The 27,362-nt window shown below is 49.6% G+C and overlaps 1 protein-coding gene, 1 long non-coding RNA gene and 1 other non-coding gene across 14 annotated transcripts in view; 2 read left to right on the top strand and 1 right to left on the bottom strand.

Moving 5' to 3' along the window:
- The window catches only part of Crtac1 (cartilage acidic protein 1), a 149,932-nt gene extending 134,970 nt beyond the window's left edge, over nucleotides 1-14,962 (top strand). For 3 of the 12 annotated variants that reach the window (XM_006527372.4, XM_006527369.3, XM_030251094.1), the window contains 5 exons: nucleotides 175-343; nucleotides 9,999-10,144; nucleotides 10,782-10,824; nucleotides 13,731-13,874; nucleotides 14,523-14,961. In XM_006527372.4, the coding sequence (XP_006527435.1) occupies nucleotides 175-343; nucleotides 9,999-10,144; nucleotides 10,782-10,824; nucleotides 13,731-13,874; nucleotides 14,523-14,731 (711 nt within the window). In that variant the 3' untranslated portion in view covers nucleotides 14,732-14,961. The other 9 variants (NM_145123.5, NM_001356588.1, XM_030251093.1 and 6 more) reach the window with 7 other exon arrangements.
- The window catches only part of Gm34347, a 37,562-nt gene extending 16,630 nt beyond the window's left edge, over nucleotides 1-20,932 (bottom strand). Inside the window, exon 1 of the long non-coding RNA XR_386718.4 lies at nucleotides 18,074-20,932. This is a non-coding gene — a long non-coding RNA (predicted gene, 34347). The remainder of the gene's footprint in view (nucleotides 1-18,073) is intronic.
- Nucleotides 17,827-17,915, top strand: Mir3085 (microRNA 3085). Its single transcript, NR_037246.1, has one exon. It is a non-coding gene; the product is annotated as a microRNA 3085 (primary transcript).
- Nucleotides 20,933-27,362: the final 6,430 nt, after the last annotated feature.

Genomic DNA, 27,362 nt, shown 5'->3' with positions numbered 1-27,362 from the left:
GCAAGCTTTGCCCATGTTCCTCTTCTTTTTTCTCTTCTGCGCCTCTCCTTTTCCACCCGTTCTCCCTCTTCCCTGTCTCCTCATCCCCTTCCTCCTCCCCTCCCTCTCTCCCAGCATTCCTACCTCCCGGCTCTATGCCACCCTGGCTGATGCCTGCCACCTTCCTCCCTCCAGGGCTTCAGCAACAACTGGTTGCGTGTGGTACCTCGCACCCGGTTCGGGGCCTTTGCCAGGGGCGCCAAGGTTGTACTCTACACCAAGAAGAGTGGGGCGCACCTACGGATCATTGATGGGGGTTCCGGCTACCTGTGTGAAATGGAGCCTGTGGCACATTTTGGCCTGGGTGAGTTGGGGCCCATGACAACAGTAGTAGTAGCCTTCCTGTGTGCTGCAGCCCTAGGGTTTGGGAGGTAACTTCTCTGTGGCAGCACAGTGGGTGCCCATTGTAAAGGCCACCACCTGTGTTCGGTGGTGAGTCTGTGCCCAAGAAAGAGGAACGGAGGAAGGGGAAAGCAGGAGCCCCCAAGCCAGGGCTTCTGTGGAATTAGCTCACCTAGGGGTCAGAGTCCTTAATTCTCCATTCTTAATTCTGCCCAGACCATAGCTCTGTTTACACACTGAACTCCACCAAATATGTCCAGAGCAGCTGTCTGTGCCCCACCCCCATCCCCGGAGCCAGTTCAGTCTTTAAGGTACTGCCCAAAGTCTGATGTCTTCCTGGGACGGAAGGCTTAGAGTTTTGAGTTTTCTTTCTTTCTTTTTTCTTCTTCTTAAAGATTTATTTATTTGTTTGTTTATTTATTTATTTATTTATTTATTCATTCATTCATTCATTTATTTATTTATTTAATATGAGTACACACCATTGCTCTCTTCAGACACACCAGAAGAGGGCATCAGAGAGCATCAGACCCCATTATGGATGGTTGTGAGCCACCATGTGGTTGCTGGGAATTGAACTCAGGACCTCTGGAAGAACAGTCGTTGCTCTTAACTGCTGAGCCATCTCTCCAGCCCGAGTCCTGAGTTTTCAACGGGCACAGAGTCACTTGAAGAGGTGAAGGCTGGATCTTGATGGAGGATGGGATTCTAAAACAATCACGGTCTTTCTTTTGTGTGTCTAAAAGCTGGGGTGTCCATCTATCACAGAAGCAGTCAACAGCACACTCCTGGGGCTAATGTGCTCTTACTCCACACTATTTAGAGCAACCCCAAAATCATGCCGCAAGGTCCTCGGCAGCTTCCAGACACAGGAGAAACTGGCTCTGCTGCAGCCGTGGGGTGTGCGTAGGCTCCCACTCTAAAAAACGCTTTTGTGGATCATAGCTTTAGTTTAGTATTTATCATTAGTGGCGGCGGGGAGGGGGCAGGCACTCATGCACGCAGTAGTCAGAGCACAACTCTTGTGGAGTCGGCTCTCTCTTCCACCTTTATGTGGGTCCCGGGGATTGAACTTAGGTCACTGGGCTTGCATGGCAAGTGCCTCTAACTGCCGAGCCATCTCACTGGCCTGTTTGGTAGATTCTCTTGAAATAATAAAAACTGTTAGGTGTGCCCCAGTAGTTACAGGTACTTCTTGTTTTATACTGGGGTCCCATGCCAAGGTAAGTTAAGAGATTTCAAGTTGGAAAGGCATTGAGTTGCTCAGCAAATCAAAGACATGTCCTCAGTTAGCAGCATGGCATACTGCAGTGTCAGCTGTTCCCTTTGTGACTACTACCGCTGCCCAATGTCCCAAAGGGGGACCATAATGTATATTACTGGACCAGGAAGAAATCACATTCAAGGTCCTAGGTTCAATTTCTAATTGAATATCTCTTGGGTTTCACATCTAAAAGTTACAAATGCCATCACCAATTGGGGGGCAGTCTGTAATATCCCTGACTATGGATCGCAGAAGAATGAAAAATTAGACACACAGAGATCTCTGCACTGTTATTCATAGTAGTAGTAGTATGTATGTGAGACAAAAATCAAAAACAGTGTCCGGGGTTGGTGGGCATGCCTTTAATCCCAGCACTCAGAAGGCAGAGGCAGGTGGATCTGAGTCCTAGGCCAGCCTGGTTTACAGATCAAGTTCCAGACCAGCCAGGGCTACACAGAGGAGCCCTGTGTCAAAAGACAAAACAGAAACAGAAACAATGCAGGCATCCTTTGGTTGCTGGTTACTGGCTCGTGGTTCAGCTTGCTGTGGTACACTAATGCAGCTCAGCTGTAAGAGCTGTTTGCTGAGTAAAGGGGTCTTATCTCCAAAGTCACCTTCCCAAAATGTCGAGGTCGTAGTAAGCTCCCGATAAAGAGATGCTGCCGGGTGGATGCCCATCTCTGCATCTCTGCAGTGATGGGTGTCTCACTGGCAGTGGCTATATGAATCTAAGGTGCCATCATGCCAGAACTGTCCACACACCTGTTCCCGTGGCAAAGCCCTGATTTCCATGTGATACAATCATAAAGCAAGCCATAGCCACGGGGGCAACTCTATACAAACCCCCTCTGGCCAATCTTAACTACCTGCTGTGTCTCCAGCTATTTCAAAATAAACCATTTTTTTAAAAGCCTGGAGGTTAGAGGAAGATGTGAAAATTCCACAGGGAAGCTACAGGGATTACAATTAATGGGCCAAAGACGGAGGGGTACTGGGGAAGGGGTGAGCCAAGAGTTAAAGCATTTGAGTCAAAGATTCCCAGGTGCTAACCAGATGCTTTCCCATGTGTTAGCACCTTGTGAAGTGATATGATCTTAATATAAAAAGATTAGACAACATGTTCTCTAATCGATACGTATATACCAGCATTAACGTTAGGCACGCATCGTATGTGCACAGAAAGGAAATGCAGAGAGCATAAGCAATTGCTTCGGTCTGTGTGGCTAGATCACTACAGGGACTGGCACCTGTTCTGGGCACAGTGGAGGGCACTCAGTTCTCCTGAGTACCCCTGTTGGTCATTATCTCCATCTTGCAAATGAGGAAAACATGGATCCTAATGTTAGAGGAAGACTGACCAGGAGCTGGTGATTCTCAAATGACAGAGCTGGGATTCAAACCCTAGCCTGCCTGAATTTGTATTTTCTACCATATGTTCTAGTATATGTGTGTGCATTCTGGTTTTTATTGAGAACACATAATATTTATGTAGTCTGGGAAAGAAGCAATAAATATTTAGGGGACCCAGGGCCTGGTTATATGAGCATGTCCCTGGGCTATCGCGCTTGGATGGGTTAGCCTGAGCCTGGGGCATCTGTCACTCCTAAGGCAGCCATTTGCTGTGCTGGCCCTAAAGGTACAAGCTGATTTTTAGACATGGAGTCCTCCCTCTTGCAAACTAGCAGTAGCTGACACCTACGGAGTGTTTCGCATGTGCAGGGCTTTGCCTAAATTTTTCATCAACTCTCTTGGGAATTTGACGAATTATGAGCCATAGTCCGTTACTTTACAGAGCAGAAATCTGAGGTTAATGCTAAATGCACTGACCCAGTTCACAGCTGCTGAGGATAGGAAAAGGCTGGCTTTGGACTCCTCCTTAGACACTGAGTTGTGAGCTCTGTGGCTCCGCCTCCTGTGTCTTCTCCGCCCCTTTCTTCCCGACATGTATATCTCCTCAGCCTTTGGGTATCCCAGAAGGCCATTCAAGCATCAAGGTGGCTGTTGTCTCAAGGTGGGATGTTTATCAAGCTAGATGTCAGCCCTGCTCCACTGGACAGAAAAAGAAATCGAGGCTCCCAGAGTAAACCAGCAGAGAGACAGGGCCTGAGCTGAGACTGTCTGACCTCACATCCTATAGACAGTCTTTGGTATTTTGAGATGTGTATTAGAGACCTCCCTGGGTCCTTTCTCTGTCTAGAATCTGTCATCACCATTGGAGCCTGCTTCCTTGACTGGACAGCTCACAGGATCATTTGGTGAGATCCAGGGTGCTCAGGAGTCATCTACCACCCAGGCTACATAAACTACATCTGACTAGGGGCCCCTCCTGATGCCAGCCCTCATGACTGTGCAAAGAAGGGATTTGCTGTTGGTTTAAACCAAACTGCCGCAAGGGTCCCACACCCTACCCCTACCAGGCTCCTCCTTTGTAGGGCTCCATTCCCAGCAGGACCCTAAAAGGAGGCCTACTCTTTGGAACAGACCCTTGTTAGTTGCCTAAGATGGGTCTCAGGCATTAGAGCAGCCTCCGGGATCATTACAGAAGCCTGAACAGTGAGTGAGACAGGCCAGCTCCATCCCTGCCTTTCAGGGCCCCTTAGGATTCCAACAGGTTCTTTATGGGCCAAGCATAGAGTTGTCCTTGCTGAATGATGGGAAAGGCAGCAGTAGGGCAGAGCAGGCAGGGAGAGAGACGGTGGGGGAACCAGGTAGTGGTAGTGGTAGAGGAAAAGGAACAAGAGAAGAGAATAGGGCAGAAGCAGAAAGAAAGAGAGGCAGAGACATGGGGAAGAGAGGCCGGAAGAAACGCTCCAGTCTGCTGGGTAAACCCTGGAAATCTCATGTAAGGCTGTCATGCAAAGCTAACTCCGATGCACCCGGTGCTGACTTGGAGTTTGAGAGTGTGGGAGTTTTGTGAGTCAAATCAGCCCTGCTCTGGACAGCTTTGCCAAGGAGAAGACTGGATGGGGGAGGGGGTGGCTAGCAAGATGGTAGGAACTAAGAAGGCAGGGGCAGGGCTGAGAGCGTCCCAGAGGCCAGGCTAGCTTGAGCCCAGGCCCAGTGGTGGGAATATTCAGTTGGGGCGATAGGAGCAGAGTCTGGAAAGTGGGAGCTGGGCCAAGCTCCCTCCCTGGGGTCTCCAGGGGAGGCTTGGAAAGGCTGTGGTAGACAGTGGGTGTCCTGTCATATCCAGGAACGCCAAGGCAGCACTGTGGTGAGAGTCACTGTGCAGGGGCAGCATCCCCCACAACACTCGTTCTCAGAGGCCTCTTAAAATTTTTCTCTTGATTGTGAGAACAATGTGTATTGATTATAGGGAAATGAGACAATACAACAAATCATAAAAAGAAGTAAAAATCACCCACAACCTCATCACAGTGCTTAGAATATTAAGTAAAAAACACAAACATCTCCTTCACCCCAGCCCCATTTGATCCGTTCATTCCGTTCGTGTGCACTGAACACCTACTAGGTGCCCAGCAGGAACTACATCGAGACCCTTGCCTTGAAAATCCCTGTATGCTAGTGAGAGATGAAAAGCACGGAATACATGGTGAACAGAATAAGTAGGTGAAATAGACCATGTTAAGATTGCATTAAGTGCTACAAAGAAAGAAAATGCCAAGCAGAAAAGGAAGTTAGGAGCAGGCGGGAGAAGGGACAACAGCAATTTTCAAATATGAGGCCACGCTTCAAATAAGCCATTCTCCCATGCAATGCACACAGGGGCACGTATATAAATATACATACTACTTAGGTTTGGGGTTGGTTTGTTGTTTTGTTTTGGTTTTTTTAAAGAATGAAAAATGGCAAGCTTGCTTTTTTTACTGCCCTGAACAGTGAAAGCCTGGCTGTCCCTCCACCACTGTGCACGTCTTTTATTTTCCTCCAGCTCCACAGAGTATCGCACTGTGTGGCAGCATTCATAACTTATTACCAAGTCCCCTGTTGATGGACAGCTAGATTGTTTCCAGTTCTGAGCAGTTGGGGGTGAGAAATGCCTGCCCTGGGGTTTTCGGATGCCTGAGAACTTGAGTAGAGGGTGAGGCTGTGTCCAGGGGCCCGGATCTGGAAGGGGAGCGCTGCAAGAGGCCCTCCAGACAGTGGGCACACAGTTCTGGCCCAACCTAAGCAACCCCGTTCCCTGATGGTCCTCACTCCTGAATTCCCTCCCCGCTGTTCCTTTCTGATGTGGTGAGCTGGTGCTGGGGGACGGGAAAGGGGGTGAGCACAGAGGTGAGTACCCAGAAAGTATATAACCTCAGCCCTTCCGGTCCACACGGACTTCCGGTCCCCACAGGAGGACGAGGGCGGGTCAGACTCCCGGAGGCTGCTCTTGCTCAGGCTCACCTGCCTGCAGTCGCCTCTCTGTATGCTCCAGGCCTTCCTAGGTCTATGTAGGAACAAATAAGAACAGCAGACTCAAACCTTCCATGTAATTTCACCTCCCTCCCTAGAGTACCTGAGTTGTGCTGCACCAGACAGTTACAAAACAAAACTCTGGGACCTTTCTTAGCCTTGGTCTCTAGGGGTCCCCTGAGGACCCAGTCAACTATGCAGGGCATTATGGGTCTTTTTCCTTCTCCGGCTGACCCTGCCCTCACTCCAGGGACCTCACTCCAGGGAACCTTAACCACATTCGCAGTTCCTGCACAGCTGCCCCCTCCCCGCACCATCCCTTGTCGCGGCTCCTCCTGGGTGCAGGCCACCTGCCGGCTTCATAAATAAGCCTTTCTGTTTATAGTGTTGACTACTGCCCACCCAGCCCCCAGGGCTGCCTCTGCCCTTCCTGACTGCCAGTAGGCTGAACCAGTGCACAGCCAATCCCAGCAAATGAAAACAAGTCCTGCCAACCCGCTTGGCCCCTGTATGCCCCGACTGTGGTCACCCACTCAAGTTCTCCCAACCCCACGCACTGATACCACCCCACCCCACCCCCCTTCTACCACACCTTCCCTTCAGCTAATTGTTTGTAAGTGCCTCAAAGCTGCCTCCAAACCGGCTGGTGCTCATTTAGGGAAGGAAAATTCAGTGGCCCACATAAAAATGCCTTTATTAAAGTGCAAAAATATTCCACCGACTGTATTCCCACCATCTGTTTTGCTTGTAATTCCGAAGAGCACAATTCCATGTGGCTCCCTGGCCTTTGTCCTTTCAAAGCTGCCAGAGGCAACTCCCTGCTGTTCCTGACCTATGTCTCTGCTGGGTAATAGTGTCCCCTAGGCAGACCCCTCCCTGCACATAAGCCCAGCAGAGTGGCTGCCTTGGAGGCCAGGAGCCAGGTCCTCCAGCTTCAGAACACTGGAGATGCCTGAACAGCAGCCTAAGGTTGAGGATCTATCTGCCTGTCCCAGGACAGAGCCTGGGTTCCAGCCCTGGCTCAGGCATTCCCAAGTCACTTCCCGCCTTGCCAAGCCTAGGTGTCTACATTCAGAAAGTGGACACAAAACACCAAGCTTCAAAGTTCCTCCCTCGGTTCCTGCCCCCCACATCCCACCTAATAATATCCTTCCACTCTGCCTCCCCCGACTTTAAACTTCTACATCTTCAGACACAACTTGCTCTTCCACACCAGTGTCCTTACCAAGCAGCTCCCAACCTTAGAACACCTTTCTTCTCTGTCTCTGACCGAATGGACTGGCCTGCTGTTCTCACCAACCCTGTCCCAACACCTCCCTCACTTGTTATGATAACATTGTGATTGTTTTTCCCCACAGCCACCCGAATCCTCCAGGTTGCCTGGGTCCTTTCTGTTCAAGGCTGAATCCTAGATACCTACTCGATATTTAATATTATGATATGGTCACTGGGTAGGGGCAGTATAACAAGGGTGGATCTCTGGGGTCACACAGGCCTTGGGTGGGTGACTGGGTAGTGTCCCTGGCCTCTCCAAGTCTCAGTGTTCTAGTCTCTAAGATGAAGATGTATGAAGGTCTGTTGACACCGTGAGGCGTCAGGTCTGGTCTGAGCATGCTGTCAGTCTAAGACCTGTCTAAGAACTGACCAGAATGCCAAGGGTGATACATGGTCAGTGGAAGTTGTGTCTTCATGATCCAAGGGTGAGAGGCTGTGCTGCCCAGGGCGGAGGGGCTGTGAGCCAGCCAGCACCTTCAAGTTTCAGACAAATAAACCAAGGCTGGAAAAGGATGGCTTGCTTACTTACCTAACAGCCCCTCCCTGGTGCGTAGGGAGAGACCCTGGTCCAGCGCCACATGCCCCGCTGGGGGCTGCAAATTTGAGTCTATGAATATTCCTCAACTCTTTTGAGTTATTTGTGGCTTCAGTCAGGCTGTAAAATGTATTCATGGAGCTGTTCCGTTGGCTTAGGTGAGAAACACTTGCTTTTGTCTCCTTTTTTTTTTTTAAACGGAAAATGTTTGCTTTTCAAATGTGCCACTTAATTTGGGCACGTGCACGCCCTAAAAAATGCCAGATTTCATGTTGCCTCACGATTCTGTTTTAAAACAGAAGAATTATACTTGGCCTTCTTCTGGTCCTTTCCCAACCCGGATCTGGGAGTTGTGGGGATAGCAATTGGCCTGCTGAGAGGCTGCCTCGGACTAGATAGGGGGTTCTTAACCTGTGGTTCCAGACCCCTCTAGAGTTGAAGGACCCTCTCACATATATTTCTGTTACAATTCATGATAAGTAAGAAAACTACAGTTATGAAGTAGCACAGAAAATAATTTTATGTTTGGGGGTAACCACCACATGAGGAACTGTATTCAAGGGGTGCAGCACTGGAAACGTTGAGAACCTCTGATCTAGATGAAGCAAAACCTGGAACAGACAGGTGAGCTGTCCAAGCCTCACCCTGCCCCAGGGATCTGTGGGAGGAGCGGGGATGTCCTCTGAGCCTTTCCCATGACTGTCCCTGCACTCTTCCAGCGATGTACTGGGCACTGCCTGCCTTCCCTTACAACCTGAGAAAGGCTGGCAGGTGCTGCTGATCAACCCCTAAGTCATCACCATTAGCCAGACCTTGCCACAGGGCTAGCCCACTTCCTGATGCAGGAGCTGAGCGGACGTTAGAAATGCCTAAACACTGGACCAACCTTCCCAACCTGTTTCCTGATGTGTTGCTATAGCATGCTGCTGTAGGGATGTGTGTGATGGATTCACAAGGGACAGTGTCTGAGCTTTACAAGTATCTTCTGTTTGTCTTTGTTGTTGTTTTAAGATTTTTTTAATTTTATGTATGTGAGCACACTGTAGCTGTACAGATGGTTATGAGCCCTCATGTGGTTGTTGGGAATTGAATTTTTAGGACCTCTGCTCTCTCTGATCAACCCCACTCTCTCCACTCGGCCCTGCTCGCTCCAGTCAACTCCACTCGCTCAGTCCCTGCTTGTTCCGGTCTAAAGATTTATTTATTATTATACATAAGTACACTGTAGCTGACTTCAGACACACCAGAAGAGGGAGTCAGATCCCATTATGGATGGTTGTGAGCCACCATGTGGTTGCTGGGAATTGAACTCAGGACCATCGGAACAGCAGTCAGTGCTCTTAACCACTGAGCCATCTCTCCAGCCCCCACAGGTATCTTTTGTAAATGGCTCGGATCTGCAGTGGCCTTCCTTAGGTGCCCTCAATCCCCATCTTTCCTGTAAGCTTTACTTACAGCTCAGTTCAAGTGCCTCCTCCCCAGGAGTTTGACCTTGACTACTGAACAGGATCTGGCCAGCCCTGAATGACTCCTTGTCCTTTCTTCACAAAGCGTGTCAATAGACACCATGATTTATTTCTTTATTTGTCTGTTTGCCCACCTCCCAGATGGACAGGGAAACCCATGAGGAGACATTCCAGTCACAGGAAGGGGTGTGGCTCTAGCAGGGCTCCAGAAATAGAAATGTGAGCGAGCTCGGAAGGTCACACGAGTTGGCTGGAGAGCTAGGATTTGTCCCCAGGACTCCCAGCCACCTGCTCTGGTCATGTTCTTTCAGCATACCAAGCAAGTGACAGAGCCAAGATGTGAACCCCTGGCTCTGAAGTCAACCTGCTTCTCTCTGAGCCACACAGCTCCCCAAATTCAACCTCCTCATGCCTGTTCTGTTGCCTAGAATGCATCATGTAGCTGTTGAGATGTAAATTAATTTAAATTAAGTAAAATGCTAAATTCAGTAACTCTCATCCTGCACCGCGGCCAGGGGCTAGTGCACTGAACAAGGCAGACACTGGGCTTTTCCATCACTAAAGAATGGTCGATTGGACAGTATGGCCCCAAAGAGGAGCTTCTAAATCGTTCCCACGGCCCTTAGGAGAGTGTGTCGTCAGTTACAACCTTTGTTACCATAGTTACTCCAAGAGGCCCTCTCTCTCATGCTCCTGACCCTTCTCCTTCCTCCCACAGGACGGGATGAAGCCAGCAGTGTGGAGGTGACGTGGCCAGATGGCAAGATGGTGAGCCGAAGTGTGGCCAGCGAGGAGATGAACTCGGTGTTGGAGATCCTCTACCCCCAGGATGAGGACAAACTTCAGAACACAGCCCCACTAGAGGTGGGCCAAAGCCTCTGGGCCGCATAGTCAAAAAAACAAAACAAAACAAAACAAAACAAAAAGCAAGCATCACCCATGATCCTAGGGGTAAATCTGTAGACTTGCCCTCTAGAATCAAAGAGTAATAGAGATGGTCTCAGCAAAGGGCAGGCTTCAGATGATGTCGCCATGGGTTGTGCACCCATTTTACAGACGAGGAAACCAGAGGCCCAGAGAATGAAGCCAAAGCCAGCTAAGGTTGTTGTGCACTGTGTTGAGAACTGATTCCTACTTTCGGTATTTTCTGAATACCTGAAGAGGCCTCCTCTTGTCCTTGGAAGAGGCTCAGACCATACACCAGAATTCTGGAGGCTTTTTAGAGGTCAGCTCTAGTCCACTTTCAGGTCTATCTGAGGTACATAGTTCTCTAGTACAGGGAGAGTGTGGATTATAACTGTTCTGCCTTCCCCCACCCACACCATCTCTCTCCATTCTTAGCTCAAGGCTAGAATAAGAGGGAGGGGCTCCCCTCAGGCCCAGGCTAAAAGCACCTCTCAAGCTGCAATCAGGGTGACAGCTACTCTGTTACTGTGACTAGGAGGGAACTGAGATGAGGCCTCTCAACTCACAAGTGTCTCTGCTTCTGCCCACCTTGCAGTGCGGCCAAGGATTCTCCCAGCAGGACAATGGCCATTGCATGGGTGAGTTGCCTATAGGCACCAGAGGACGGGGCAGAGGCTGGGATCTTCCTGGGGACTGTCAGCCTGACCTGCCAAGGTCCAAGACGCAGACAGGGGCTAGAAAGATAGGGAGAAAAAGGTACTATTGGTCCTTAGGGTTCCAGATGCCAAAACTCCATGACTCACCAAGGTGAAAGTGACATTAGCAACTGCAGGCTGATTCAGTTCACTGCTGGGCATTGGCAGGGCCAGCCTGCCACCTGGGGATGGCATGAGTCGTCTCAGTATCTACTGAGACTGTGATGGATAAGCTTCACCCTGGCAGAGGCAGAGCAGAAGCATGCTATGGCCAGCCTGAGAAGCAGCCAGCGAGAAGGATGGGAGAGATGAAGGGGGAGATGATTGAGGAAGGCGCTTGGGCACAGCAGGGCTGGAATGTGATCTCAGTGCAGATAGGGTGCTGCAGCCTGGTCCAGCACAGGGAAGGCTCATAGCTGCCAGATGCCAGCTCAGCAAGGGTCTCATGACTTTCTTTCTTTCTTTGTTCTTTTTGGGTTTTTTTTTTTAAAGATTTATTTATTTCATTTATATGAGTACACTGTAGCTGTCTTCAGGCACACCAGAAGAGGGCATCAGATCCCATTACAGATGGTTGTGAGCCACCATGTGGTTGCTGGGAATTGAACTCAGGACCTCTGGAAGAGCAAGCAGCCAGTGCTCTTAACCACTGAGCCATCTCTCCAGCTCCTCGTGACTTCCTAAAGTCTCCCAATATGCTATGAAGGGGATAATCTAGCAGCCCAGTGTCCAGAAGATGTCCAACCCAAAGCCTTACATCCTGACTGATGTGTTTATAAAAAAGAGAAAGAGAAAGGGAGTATGTTCTATGGGGGGAGGGTCTAGCCAGATATGGGGAAAGGGGTGTCTTAGCAGCCCCATGCCTAGGCATCCCTTCCCCCTAAGGGACCAGCCACATGACAGTATAGTATAGAGTTTATTCAGGGCATGGGGAGGGGAGTTAAGAGGATAGTAGAGGCAGAGAAAGGTAGAGAGAAGAGAGTAGAGAAGTAGAGGCTGGCCATGACCACGTGGAGAGAGGGGGGAAGGGAAGGAGGAAGGGAAGAGCCCAAGAGGGAAGCAAGAGAACAAGTGAGGGAGGAGGGGGCAAGCAGCCCCTTTTATAGTAGGTCAGGCCTACCTGGCTGTTGCCAGGTAACTGTGGGGAGGAGCATACCTGGCTGCTGCGGGGTGGAGTTTAGACAGAATGCTAGCACTGATGGTTTGCAAATGAGGATGTAGGACAAGGATTCTTCTCTTCCTTAGACCCAGAGAAAACTAGACACGGCCCTACTCTTGTGGATCTCCCAGACAACAGAGCGACCCACATACAAACCACTGACGGCCATATGTGGGAGCAGGGATAGAACGAGCAGGGTGGCAGCAAGGGAGGCGTTACACTATCTGGGGTAGATCCCAGAAGGCAGCCTGGGGAAACTGAGGTCGGTCTGGGACCCGAGGGATGGTATGATGTGTAGGACAGCCACAGAAAGGGGAATCCGTGTGCCCATGGAGGACGCTGACTGGGCACAGGAAAGCAAAATGAGGAAGTATAGGAATTAGGGGTTAGGGTGGCAGAGGAAGACATGACTCCCCCATCCAGTCCGTGTCCTCATCCTGGTCACATACACGGACAACACAGGCACAGGAGACCTTGGTTCCTTCTCTACATGCGGAGAGAGCCCTTTGAGATGCCAGACCTAGCACAGTCCTCCTTTGTCACCCAACAGACCTCCTACATGATCTAAGCACCATGTCAGGCTTTGAGGATGCAGCCAAGTGCCTTACCTCACCTTTGCATCTTGATGGCGAGGGTCAGATCTCAAACACAGGATTACACAGCATGCGAAAACGGGTTAAGAACCCTGCCAGCAAGGTGCGGTCTGGGGACTCGGCAGAGAGATCAGAAAGTAGCACTGGCCAAAGGACTTTTAAGCTAAGACCTCAAGGAATAGAAGGACCATCCCCAGAAAGAGATGATGGGAGAGCTTTCCTGTCACAGGAAGAACAAAGGCAAAGGGTACAAGGTTGCCACAGGACTGCATGTCACAGGTGCTGTTATGGCTGAGATGAGGCAGAGAGCATAGCACAGGTCAAGGAGGGGCCTGAGGCTCCAGGAAGGGGCTAGACTTTGTTCTTAGGTCCTCGGAAGCTAAGCAAGAGAGTAACCTGATGCGTTTCACTCTGGCTGCTGAATTGCAGGCTGGAGGGGGAGCATAGAAGCCAGGAGGCCAATAAGGCAGCCACTGCAGAAATCCAGGCAAGAGATCGTGGGGGCTGGGTACAGGTGGGGGCAGAGTGAGGAAAGCAAACAGATGAGATGGTGGGGGCAGAGTGGATAGGACCCCTGCTGTGCGATTGCACCCTGGGGTGAGGTAAGGGGAGACCCAGAGATGACTCTGATTTCGCTGCGTGGCTGAGTAGTTGGTGGCAGCACTGATGAAACCATGGAAGATGGAAACAGGACAGAAGAGGCTTAAGGGCTGAGGGAAATCAGAGTTCCATTTTGGAAATGATCAGTCTGAGGTGGGGATTAGGCATCGAGGTGGAACTGACATCTAGGTCAGTGGTGATTGGACTCAGGAGCTTGGAGCCCAGAGGAGAGGTTACGGCTGAAGGCAGGAAGTTTACATTCATCCACGTATAGTTTATCTAGAGCAAGTGTCGTGTACAGAAGAGACCCAGGACCAAGCCTGAGCTCTCCCAGTGTGCACAGGCCAGGATAGGAGGAGCTATCCTAGAGCACTGAAGTAGAGAGACAGGCCCAGCAAGGAGGGACATGCCCAGGGTCACAGCTCAGTGGGCAGACAGATCCCAAGCTAGGGCACACTGCCTACACGTCCCTGGCGAGTGGCTCCCTTGCTTTGCAGACACCAATGAATGCATCCAGTTCCCATTTGTGTGCCCTCGAGACAAACCCGTATGTGTCAACACCTATGGAAGCTACAGGTGCCGGACCAATAAAAGATGCAATCGGGGCTATGAACCCAATGAAGACGGCACAGCCTGTGTGGGTAAGTGGAACCCTGGCCACATTCAGTAGCAGAAGACACGTGCCTTGTGCTGGGGAGTGGCAGGGAGGGACGGGTGGCTCTGAGTGGGCTCCAGGCCACAGCCATTAGCCCCTGCATCGCCCTGGGTTGATAGGTGCTCCTAGACTCACAATAGTTCTCCAGTTGAGACCATGCCAGGCTTGGAGAGGCCCTATCACTCCTGTCCCACTGGAAGGGCCCCGGGGTAACGTGTCCTGGTCTTATCGTTATCCCACTACTCGTGGTCCTTGAAGCAAGTGTTTTCATAGCTGGGATGCAAATAGCTCCTCCAAGTCACCTTTGGCAGATAATTTCTGAATTAGTGTTTGTCTTATCCTTCCTCCCAAAATCCTTCCTCCCAACCAACCCTTTGTCTCTCCCCATTTTTTTTTACCTCCCTGCGCTTTTGTTTGTTTTTTTGCAGCTCAAGTGGCCTTTTTAGGTGGGTACTCATCGGCTGCCTTTAGACTCTCTGAGCCTCTCTCTCAGGCCTCGTATCTTTCTCTAGGCCTGGGACTTTGCCTTCAGTTATATGCACTTTAAATCCCATCAATAAAGGAAAAAAAAATCTAACAACCTTTGTGGAAAACTATATCTCTCCTGCTGCCTACCTCTCTCCACACCCCATAGATCCCGCCATGTGCTCCTTCGAACGGACAGCAGGGGTGGCCATCTTTGAAAAGGGAAGTTTGGGAGATACTGATGGGACCTTAGTTGTTGGTGAAGCCTTTCTTTGCATGTTTTCTGAGAAAACAGAAAAAGGAAAACTATCTCCTCTACCCCACCCCTCCTTCCGTGAGAAGAACCAAGAGAGTCCAGTCATTTCTGTATCTTCGTGAGCTTCTTCTTGTTTTGCCCTTGACAAAGATGGCTCCTGGGTGGTTGCTGGCTCGGTTGATTCAGTAATGTATCCTGTGCCTGCTGATCCGGCCTGTGCTGCTGCTGCTGCTTTGTACAACCTGATTTCCTATGATTACGGAAGCCTTATTGGATTGGTGGTGGCGACGGAAAGGGAAAGGGTGGCCCTTTGGGACTGTTGATAAAAAAAAAATGCTTAAGTTTGAACTTGCTAAGTCTTCCAGCCTCTTTTCTGGAGAAATGATGCCAGTAGACTCTGCTGGATATTAGCCATGGGGGAGGGGGTGTCTGAGCAAGTACATGCTGGTTGGAGTGTTGAATTAGCTGTGACCCTTCCACCAGGGGGTACAAGGAAACAAGTCATGGCGTAAGGGAAGTGCCGTCCTCGGGCCCCAGCCGTGCGGCTGGGTGAAGGAAATACTCGGAGGACCAGACAAGGCACGTGGAGTGGGTGAGGGGCAGGCACGGAGGCAGTGCTGTATCAGTGCAGTATCCTTCCAGGAATTAACGTCTCCGTTCTGGAACCCCATTGCCTTTCCGTAAATGACAAGAGAGTTGGGTCAGTACATCCATACACCCCCTGTTCTCCCCAACTCCCCGCTGCGTGACTGGACATAGGTATGGTGAGTCTCCAGCAGTGCTGGTTTCTAGAAAGAACTTAGCAACTCAGCCTCTGCAATATGCTTGGGAGCCTGGGAGTGCCCGTAGCCAGAGTACTCTTTGGGGATGATGTAACACCACAGAATATGCTCATGACCAGCTCTGCTAGTGAAGGCCCATTATAAATCACAGATATATTCTTCATGGGGGAAAAAAGTCGCTTGAAGATATAATAAAATCATGCTTAAGAATGCAGCAAGCCTTTTAAAAACATATTTAACAAAAAACTACCCTTTCCTGATACCATAATAATATTCCCAATAAATCACCAAATATGAATTCCTTGTAGCTAGCGCTGTGTTTACACTCAGAACCAGAGCCTAAATGAAAAGTTTTAAAATGAAAACAGCTACAATTTCCCTGGGAAGCACATAACAACTTAAAAATCGTTCCAATTCCACCAGCACCGTCCCTACCCATCGACAGGGAATTAAAGATCTGCAAGGGCCCCAGACATGAGACTCAGAGAGATGAAGTGGTGGAGGTCACCCTGCCCAAGGTCACAGAGCCAGCTGGCCCCCCACACCAGGCATGCAGCTCTTCCTGCCATCATGTTAAGGGTGAGCGGCTGTACACTTGCTGCTCAGACCTTTCCCCGTTCACCCCGGAAGCCCTTGCCTTTTCAGACCTGAACAAGTGGATCTGAGATAGTAAGACAAGGAAGACCCAGAGCCCACGGGGACTGGTCGCAAATGCAGCGCAGAGCAGTAGGAAATGACAAGATAGCGAGCTCCATTGACTGGCCACACATGTCAGCATGAGAAATGGGAGTAGGAAAAAATAAAAATAAAAACCAGCGAGACAGCCTGCCAAGGACACCAAGTGTGACGGCCAACTCCAGAGGATGCCTGATCCCTCCCCCCCCCCCACCCCCGGTTGAGTTTCAGGCCACGGGGTCTGGCAGTGCCATTTCATCCTATCTGGTGGGAATGTCAGGGGAGTCAAAGAAAGAAGTTCAAGGCTCCCTAACTGCTGAGAGCAAACTCAGGGTAAGAAGGCTTTCCGTGGCGTTCATTCATTCAACAGCTATTGGCTGAGCCCCTGTTCTGCAACAGGGCCTGGGTAGGGCTCTAGGTTTGTAACAGTGAGTAAAGATAACATGTTTGATACCCCACACGCACACCACCTTCCCTCCAGCTGGATGGAAAAAGCCAAGTATAGTGTGGGAGGGGACTATAAGGGGCTTTCTTAAAAGTCTAGCTAGGTTCTCAGGTTACTGCGCCTGAGAAGCAAACACTATGCATTCATTTATCCGTGTGTCCATTCAGCAAGTGTTGATTAAGGACCTCGTGGGTTTCTCATGAAGAAGGTAACCAGCTCCCCTCAGTGAGAAGGTTAAGTCTCCTACACCCAAGAAGCTTATATTGGAGGAAAAAAATACCAGGTTAAACTTTATGGAAGATGGGCAGACTCTGAACCAACCCAACATCACCTGCCCGCCACTCACCAGGCATCCAGATATTGGAGCTGGGTGCCCCTGGCTCCAGACCTTCATTTCACTTCCTGAGCGTTATCAGCCACGGGTGAGTGGGTGCAAGCTTCAGCAAGGCTTAGGAGGCCACTGTCCCCATCCCCTTAACTCCTCCACTTCCTCATCCTGAGGCTCATGGCCTCTGAGCCCTCGTTGTCCACTTTGGAGCACACACACCCATCTTTCTTCTGTCCCATAGACCCACTTAGGTCCCTGACATCTTTTTTTTAGGTTATGCTCCAAGTTGTAAAAAGTAAAAAAAAAAAAAAAAAATGGAAAAGCCACCTTCAGGGCAGGTGAATAACACATGATCAACTCTAGCCAAGGCAGAAGTGGGATCCTTCCCATCCTTCGTTCCATTTTTCAAGAATACCCCCTCAAAACGATCTTTAACAATTTTAATAGTAATAATAACTACAACAATAATATCGCTTTTACTCTGTCTGATGCAGTCTCCTCCAGGAATGTTCCCCCTCAGAATGACAATAATGGCTTTCAGTGAGTGAGCTCAGCGTGTCTAGGTTGGACATAAACTCTTTACAAGAACCAACTCGCTTAATCCCTGCAGCAATCCCTAGAGGAAGAGGCTATAATTATAGGGGTGGGTTAAGTGGTTCCTCGGGATCACACAGCTGGGATAAGCAAAGGTGGGGTGGCGTCCCAGACAGTCTGGCTGTCTCCCACTAGCATGCTTACCTGCCCTGCCGTGCCTACCCACTTCATTCAGGTAGCCAACTGGTTTGGGCAGAAGCCACAGTCTCTCATCCTTCTCCAAGTCAAGGGCTAAGTGGGAAGGGAGAAACAGAGTTCCCAGAGAGCTGAGAATTGAAGCAATCCTACCAGAGTCACACCAAAGCCTGCAGGAAGAGCAGGCCACACCCACATGGAGAGCGCCCTCACCAGGCCAGCCTGGTCACTTTCTCCAGGTCACCTCCATCACCAACAGTCCCAACTCTGGGAAGGTGCCATTCCGAGGGCCAAGAGTCTGAATATGAGTCACTCTGGCTGCTATGGCCCCCTCCCAGGGCTTGGGCATCACATCCCTACCAAGAAGGCTGGACCAAGCAAGAACTCCAACACAGCCTCTGTTAGAGGAACATGGAGACAGAGAACATTTCATCATTTCATCATCTCAGGGTTCCAGAGATTCCAGACTCCAACTTCAGGAGGACAGTCAAATCCCTCCCCTTACCTCTCTGCCCATGGTCACCGCTGTCTCATTCCTTTTGTAAGCTCAGTAGCCAAGCCACAGGGAGTCAGAAACCTGCCAAGGGCTGAGGTTGTGTTTCCTTGGCAACAGGAACATCCTGGAAGGAGGAAGAAGGAGGCAGGCAGCTAGGGCTAGTTAACAGGACAGATAATCCCACTGTCCTCTGCCCTCAGCAGCTCTGCCCTCTTACACAGCACTGTGGAACAGTGGTTCAGTCAGAGGGTAGACCATCAGAGGAGAAATGAGAAGCAAGAAGACACAAGAGCATCCTCGGGGAGAAGTTAACATTTACGGAATGCCCACTATATGCCAAAAACTGCATAGATGTCTGCATTAATCCTTACTCCATCCTGAAAGGCAAATGTTACTGGTCTACTCTATTACCAAGGAAACTGAGGCTTGGGAAGAACAAGCTACACAGGGTCAGAGTTCACTGAAGTGGCTGACGATGTAATTTAGACCCCAAACTGTCTACTCTGCAGCTTGGGTTCCTAAGCTGTGTGCTTTCAGTTTCCAGGTAATTTGCACCTGAGGGAGTTATGTAACCAACTGGTCACTGATAATCAAATACAGACCACTATGTGCTGCACATTATTCTAGTGGCTTTGGATATTTATCGGTGAACAACACTGGCAACATCTCTTCCATGTTGACATTTGGCAAGGCATGCTCGTATAAACATGACGGTAAAAGTCTTGTGTGTTAGAAAATCCTGAGTGGGGGAAGAGGGGAGACATTAAGGGAGTTTGTGAGCACCTGGGTAGAGGCAAACTGTTACTTTAGGTAGGGTGGGCCAGAGTGCTCAGCCCCTAGAGGAAAAAAAAAAGATATTTAAGATTTAAAGTATTTAAGATTTAAAGTAGGTAAAATATACTTGAATCTCAGTTTCTCGTCTCTAAAATGAGTATGAAGCTTACATTTATTAAACTTGAGTTTTAGCAGTAACGGATACCTCACAGTTATTGTATTAAACTTGCCACAGTGTCTGGCATGGAGTGCACCTCCTATAAATCAGAGATCTCATTATTAATAAATACCACAATTGATGATGGAGCCAGGTTCTATTTGATGTCAAAGCTCCCATGCTCCTCAACAGTTGTGCCTGGAACAACCAGAGGTGTGCACTGTCTGCCCTGGGATGCTGCAGGTAAGTGAGAAAGAGACAGCAGGACCACAAATAGCCATCAAGGGGCAGAGGCCAGCTCCCTGGCCCTGGCATATGCCAGGTTCAACATAGTGCTCACGGGGCATCATTGCCAAAGATATAAATAAAGTAAATAGAGCTGGGTAGGCATGAGGTCGGCTGGGCCGCACAGAGCAGAGGCTGCTGGAAGCCACGGCACTTTTCTAGACAGTCTCCATCAGCACTAACAGACTCCCCAAGCAGCTAGTGCCAAGGCACCTGAGAGGTCTTCTAGTTCTGCCGCATGCTTTGCAGACAGGGAGACTGAGAACCATAGATTCTGCGACCCCGTGGGTCCTCCTCGGGGTCACACTGCCCCTGGCTCTTTTGAAGACCTCAGGCCAGGGTACGACTCCCCACTTCCTTCCCCAGAAAGCTCCACTGTTTCAGAAGCATGCGACCACGGTTTTAAGACTAAGTGGGTGGAACTGATTCCTCCCACCAAGTGACAAAAAGAACCACACGCTTGATCCTGGAAGCACTCCAAGACAGAGGCACCCTCTCTAGGAGACCCCTGGGCAGCTGGGAGTAAGGAGGCAGGTCAGGAGCTAGCAAGGAGGGGAGCAAGGAGAATCTGCCACCATTCCTAGGGAGCTCTGCTCAGAGCCCATCCATGCCACCACACCAGTTTGTGAGGAAGAAGAAAATCCAACTGAGGCCTCTCATTATCATAAAGGTAGCTCCTCTCGCATGGCCAGTCCCAGAGCAGCAACAAAAACTCCTACCCTCCGAGTGGCTGGATGCCCCTCCAAGCTAAGGGCTGACTTCCTTCCCTCTGTGGAAGGAGAAACACACCCCAGCTCCCGACTGCTCCTGAATGGCAGGAGAACAGGTAGAAACCAGACAGAGGAAGGCAAACCAGATGTACCCATCTCTGCTGTTCCAGGAAGATGCAGAGAAGAGAAAGGGGGAAAATTTGGGGTTGGCTCTGGGACACTGTCATTAGAATAGTCACAGTAGCTCAGTCCAAACAAAAGGTTTCCCATGCACCAAATGCCACAGCACTTCTTAGAGGTCTAGAACTAGGTCCCTGTGGCCTTCCTTCTATCCATCTACACTTGAATTTTTCTCTTCACTAAGAGACTATAAAATCAAAGGCTGAGATTTCCTGCCAGACAATCCACCTCCACACTCGGAAGTAAGGTACAGTGTCTCCCCCTCTGAGCCTCAGGTTCTTATCCGCAGAGTGGGGTAGTAACAGCCTTGAGCAACGGCAGCGAGGCTCCCTCCAGGAAAGGGCTCTGCGCAACACCTAGCTGATGAAATGCGGTATTATTATTATGAAATCTGTTCCAAGGCCTTCAACTCCTGGCTGCACTTCTTGTGGTGCCAGACTTTACAACAATCCATAAGTCATTAACCAGGCAATATTAGACCTAGAAGACTTCTTCCCAGCAAGACACATCCATCACTCAGTTACAAATGCTGAACTCATTTGGGGATGGGATAAACAGAGTCTCTGCTTTGAAGAGTCCAGGCCTGTGTTGTGAATGGCTCAGGAGAACACAGGGCCAATCAGTGCTCGTTCATTCACCTGCCTCTCCAGGGTCTCCAAGCATCCATCTCCAGCCAAGCAGCCCTCTTAGTCCTGACCCATCAGTCATTCCCTTGAACCCATACTTTCTGTATCCACCCACATATCTGTCAATTCATCTCTGCTCCATCCATCCCCATCCATCTATCTATCCATCCATCCATCCATCCATCTATCCATCCATCCATCCATCCATCCATTCATCCATCCACCCACCCATAGTATTTTACCCTCTAAATATCTAGGCAAATAAATAAATAAATAAATATAAAAAAAATCATGAAAGTCCAAAAGGATTTTCCCTGCTTGAAATCATGGTGTTCAGGCAATATGGATGAGGGCTAAATTGAGCCAGGACATGTTCTTTGTCCCCCTCCTCTCCCAGAAGATCCACAGAAACGCAGCCAGGGTGACCTTACTGAGAGCTGTGGCAAGCTCGGGGGGGATGGCCAGACCATTGCCTCTGCCTTTTAATTGAGTTATTTGGTGGCCATTTGCCGTTCAATTGTATCGCTCTTAAGCACTGCCTATCCACATCTGCCTTTTGGCAGCACATTGCCCAGGAGCCTTCAGAATGCACAGCTGCATCATCTCCTTCTTCCTGGCAGCCCGCGATAGGCTGCATCTCCCATTCAGTGCCCAGGGCGAGGCATTGTGACAGGCACCTGAGGCGGGTATGGGAGGGGGAGACATGAGTGGACAAGATGCCCACCCTCATGGGGTTTATTGATTAATTGGGGACAGCCAGGAAAGGGGCTGTCATTGTATATGAGACCTTGTAAGCTGTGTGTAATGTTTCCTCCTTCCTAAACATCCAGCAACACTGCTCTCAGGTGGTAGCTGGTCCCCAATCACTTTTCCATTACAGAAATCGATAACTTGAATTACTCCAAAATAACGAGCCCCTCCATCCCCCCTCCAAAACTAATTTTTCAGTGTCTGCATTTTCCCCCGTGCTTCACTCTGGGTCTGGAATCCGTCTTCACGAAGCAGCCCAGGTAGAACGGCATTTCGATCCTGACTGTGACATGCTGAGGCAGAGTGAACCAGGATGCAGTGTCAGGGACTTAGGTTCGAATCTTTTCTCCGAGACATTCAGCTTTGGGCTCTTGTCCCACTACCTAAACAACCCCACATATAAAGTCAGATTACAAGTATGGCCATCCACCAGAGTGTTGGAGAAGTAAATGAGGCAATGATGCTCACCAATGTTGCTGTGCATATTAGGGGTCACTGAAGCCAATTAGCTCCATGTGAGCATCTTCAACCTTCTATAACACTGTGTCACAGGTCCACTGCATACTGAGGTCCCTGTGTCCCTTCCACAATCGCATTAATATCTTACATTGAGGAAACCAACTATCATTTACAAGGATGCATTCCCGTAATGCCTGCTGATTTACGAAGGACCAAGCCTAGGCTCTGGGAAGTTAAACGAGTGGCTGGGGTGGGAGGGTGAGGGTGGTGAGTCCCCTGGCTGGTGCTGTCCCTGAGACCTTCACATTTGCTCCTCTGTCATCCCTGAGTCAAAAACACAAACCCTGGTGCCATTCCAGATGCTGTGCACTGCATCCAGTATCCCACAACCCACAGATGCTGTGCACTGCATTCAGTATCCCACAACCCACAGATGCTGTGCACTGCATCCTGTATCCCACAGCCCACAGATGCTGTGCACTGCATCCTGTATCCCACAGCCCACAGATGCTGTGCACTGCATCCTGTATCCCACAACCCACAGATGCTGTGCACTGCATCCTGTATCCCACAGCCCACAGATGCTGTGCACTGCATCCTGTATCCCACAACCCACAGATGCTGTGCACTGCATCCTGTATCCCACTCCAGATGCTGTACACTGCATCCTGTACCCCACAGCCCACAGATGCTGAAATGACAGATCCTTTGAAGGACCTCTTAAAAGAAGAGCTGTGAGCACGGCATACTCTGCCCTTGGTGCTGCCTGGAAAAATATAGCCTCAGGAGTCACCTGAGAAGAACCATGTGGAATCCCTCAAGTGCTAGACTCTAAAAGCCAGAAAGGATGCTGGCATTACAGGGTGCCAATCTCATGCCAGGCACACTTCTGGACATTTTCTGGATGATTCTTTGAGATGGGTTATTCTTATATTTTTGGTTGTGAGCCTAGCCTTTTACGGCTGAGCCATCTCTCCAGCCCAGAGATGGGTTATTCTTAACCTTTACCGTCAGTCATATATATACACCTTTGAGAGTCTTTTAAGAGCTATGGATTTTGTCTCCCAGATAAAAATACTGATCGTATATTTACGTGCAGGGCCTGGAGGTGGAGGATAGATATCAGTTAAGATAAAGCGCTTGACACGCCTTTGATCCCAGCACTCAGGAGGCAGAGGCAGGTGGCTCTCTGTGAGTTCAAGGCCAGCCTGGTCTACATAGTGAACCCCAGGACAGCTGGAGCTACATAGTGAGACCTTGTCTCAAAACAAAAAAAAAAAAAAAAAAAAAAACAAAAAAACAAAAAAACAAAAACACAAAACAAAAGCTGGTGTTAACCTTTTCTGGTTTTCTTACGCAGAGGGACCTTCTCTTTTGGTGGCCTCGCCCTCAGTATATCAAACACTTTTATTTATTTATTTTCTTACACAGAGGAATAATTTATTGCCACAAAATTTGCTTTACATTTACTCTTGGGATATGAAGGCTGTTGCTCATCTTAGGGGTAAGGAGAGGGTTTGGGGTGGAAATGGAAAAGGAAGTGGCTGGAAGAGAGGTGAGGGAGAGAGGACACACAGAGGAGAAAGGAAGCAGGCTTGACCCAGATTCCCAGCTGCCCACTCTCTGGACACCAGAACTCAGTTCAGTGCTGCCAGGGAGGAGCAGAGACCAGAACTTCCAGAAGCCTGAAGTCCAAGGGTCCAAATGTCTGACCCACTCAATTTTCAGACGGCATCAGCAGGTCTCACTCAGCCCCTGAAGGATCAGCCTCAGGGTCACATCTGTTTCTCTTTCTGTGGGGTATATATATCCATCCTCTATGGAGAGGAAACTAATTTATTCTGCCACATGCTTCAGGAATACTGAACCTTGTGATCGGATAGCTGTGTGTCTCACACTAAGGGAGGAGGAACAGAACCCACGTTTTTCACTAAGAAGGAGCAGATCATGTGAATAGAGAGGGTCTTCCACAGCTACAAATGGTGGTGGTAAAGGTGAGTGTCCAGCACAAGCCAGGTGCTGCACTGACTAACCTCCAAGCCACCAAGCCACCGTTGACCCATCTAATGCCCTTTGAACTTTCCTATCCACGTACTTCCCGGATCTTTGCGTAGCTAAGGTTTATTTGCAGGCCGTATCCCGTGCTAGGTAGGTAAGCACTTGACTACATCCAGACTGAAGCTAAGGGTGGAGTGGCATGCAGACATGTGGATTGTTTCTCTGAGTCTCTAACATTGGCAGGCTATTACTGCATCTTGATGCCTTAACTTGATGCCTTAACAGATATCCTGGGGAAAGCCCCACAGGACACTGGACAGCAGACAAGTGTTAGGTCGGTGCTGAAAGTGGGGTTCAAGGGTGTGCTCCACATGGCTTCTCCAGCAGGACCTGTCTGGAGGAGACAATGGCAGGAGGGGAAATCAGAGAAGGGAGCAGAGGAGGTAGGAACAGCTGAGGGAGGGCACCTAAAAACTCAGGAGTCGAGAACAAGATTGTCTGAGTGCAGTATTTTTTCAAATTACAACTAAAAAAATATTAATAATGACTTAAAAGCCACAATGTTTAAGAAAGACACAATTAATATTCTGATCTTTCCTCCCCCCCCCCCAGGCTCCCCTTAGAGTCTGTGAGTGGGAGGAAAAGACTATGGAGTTGGTGGCAGAGCTGTCTGGGAAGATATCAAACACTTTTATAAATATCCCCAATAAACAGCAAACAGGAGAGGCGCGCGCGCACACACACACACACACACACACACACACACACACTCTTCATATGTTGAATTGCAACTGCCTGGGTTAACACGAGGCATGCTAATAGATCTTCAGTAAACCATGAATTCTAGTGTTTTGCTTTCTTTTCCTACCTTGGAGCAAATACACTTTTTTGTTTAATTTTATCAGACAATAAAACACAGAAAGATGCACAGAGCTCATGTATTCAGTACACTGACTTTTTAAGAAGTGAGGGCCCGGTGCGCTACCAGCTCTCCAGACCTCCTCTCCTCCACCTCAGATAGACAATTTCGTCTCTCTTTGAACTTGTTCCAGGCTGGGTCTGATTACTTTTGTGGAGCCAGTGTTTTTAATCCAGGTCTCATGATTAGGTCTGAACGGTTGTGTGAAGTGTTTCCTGTGTGATGATGGAGAAAGCCGAGGCTGCCTCTAATGCTGGCCCACATCTTGAAGTCAGGGCTCAAAGCCAGATTTTGTTTGGAGCCACGTTTTCACTAGCTTGTCCTTGGAATAGAAGGCAAAGGCCAGGTGAGGGTCCTTCCTTCGGGGACCTCACAGGAAGTGTCGGGGGCTGGGGGGAACCTGGCAGGGCCTGGAGCAGCTGAAGCTGACTGTGGGGAGAAAGAGTGATTGTCGCAGGATCTCTGCCTGGACTCACAATTCTAGACACCGCAAAGAACTTCCAGGCCACAACAGCTATACTGGCTTAGGGTGGTTGGCTTTTCAGTAGTCTTTTGGCTCTTGGCTGCAGTACATGATCCCACCACTTGGCGGCACTCGAACTTATAGAAACCCTGTAGTCTTCGTATCACACAGGCTGTCTTTGACCAAAGGAAGAAAGGCAATGAATGCACTGAAACTTGCGTGGAGTGTGTCAGGATGGCTGTGCCCTTCAGAGGGAACCAGGGAAGACCTGCCCTTTGTGGCTTGTGTCTGCTTAGCAAGGGGAAGTGACATGGCTGCGACCAGCCAGAGGGGACAGGCCACCGCTTGAAAAACTGAGGCAGCAGAGAGAGCCACACACTTCACCAGATCTGCAAAATCAGGTCTCCCCTGCCATTCACTGAGCTGTCCCTGTGAGTACTACATGCCTGTGCACACAGCCCACCCATAATTCTGTGCTCCTGGGGCATGGAGGTGCCAGGCCTGCCTCAGAACCTAGAGACACAAATAGACCCAGGTCCTTCCTTGGGAATCTACGACTCTGGTCTCTGAGTATCTAAGGGACCCTTGAAACTAGATTCACCCATGTGCCTTTCTGCAGTCTGCAGCCTCCTCTTTAGATCCAAAGCCAAGCTCTGCTACTTAATTGTGTGATTTGGGGTCATTTAACTTCTGTGAGCCTCCTCTGTAAAATGGGTATAGTAACACACACCATGGAAAGTTCACCAGAAGGCCCAAGCAGTGAATTATGTGGTGGCTTAGTCTCGTGCACACACGATAAGCCTCAAACAAATACGACCATGTTTCTTCCTTAAAAAGAAATGTTCTTTTAATATGTACGAGTGTTTACCTGCATGTACCATGTGTGTGCCTGGTGCCAGAGGAAGTCAGAAGGTGCCAGGTCTCCTGGAACTAGAGTCACAGGCGTGATCAGCCATGTGGGTGCCGGGAAGTGAACTCAGGCCCTCTGGAAGTGCTCTCAACTGCTGGGCCATCTCTCCAGCATGGCTACCCTTTTTATCTCCTTCATCCTTGCCCTTTAAAAGTGGGAGAGCTGAATGCCTCTCAGCCAGTCAAGCAAGGTGGTGGGTAGGGGGAGCGGGTGAATTTTTGCCAGTTTGGAAATCCCCCACCATCTGCAGGCCTTCCTCTCTAAAGTTTGGCTGAGGTTTAAACCTGACCTCAAGCTACAGCCAACTTCCCCCCAAAGCAGAACTCAAGCAGGACCTCCCTGCCACCGACCGGAGCAGCTCACCAACCCCACCCACCCACACACACCCGAAGACTCAGCAGAGACAGAGGCCCAGGCTCCCCCGGGTGCTCAGGCACCAGCCATGTGTCCCCTAGTAGCAGCAACCGGAAGCTCCTGAGTTACCCCTCAGAAGAGACCTCCTTCGTGACCCCACTCCAGGACACCCCCTGTGGTCTATCGAGGTCCCTTCTGGAACAGACCCTTGACCCACAGATCTGTGTACATGGCCCAGCCCGCCAAAACCTCGGACAACTTTCTACCTGGGAGTAAATCCATTTTAACTCCACAGGCTCTATGGTGGTGCATGTTATTCAACCTCTCTGGACCTTTTGAGAAGACTCAGCTAATCTTCAAATCCCTCCTCATCCCCAGAATACGGTTTTATCGAAGTGTCTGGTATATCATAGGTGATTAATAAATGCTTAATCTGGTGAAACTCCAGCTATAGGCTATGCTAGTTTCCAATATCTTCCTGCTTTCTAATATTTTTAAAATTTTAATGTAGTCACACGGGGTGGGGGGGGTACCATTCTGTGATGCACGTGTATGGAGATCAGAGGACAATTTTAAGGAGTCAGTTCTCTTTGTCCGTCTTTACCTGGGTTCCAGAGCCCAAACTCGGGTCACTAGGCTTATGTGGCGAGCATTTCACTGGCTGAGTCTCCTTGCCAGCCCCTTCTAGTCCTCCACACTGAACCGCCCACCTG

The sequence above is a fragment of the Mus musculus genome, chromosome 19, assembly GCF_000001635.26.
Source record: "Mus musculus strain C57BL/6J chromosome 19, GRCm38.p6 C57BL/6J".
NCBI lineage: Eukaryota > Metazoa > Chordata > Mammalia > Rodentia > Muridae > Mus > Mus musculus.
This window is presented reverse-complemented; position numbering and strand designations above follow the sequence as displayed.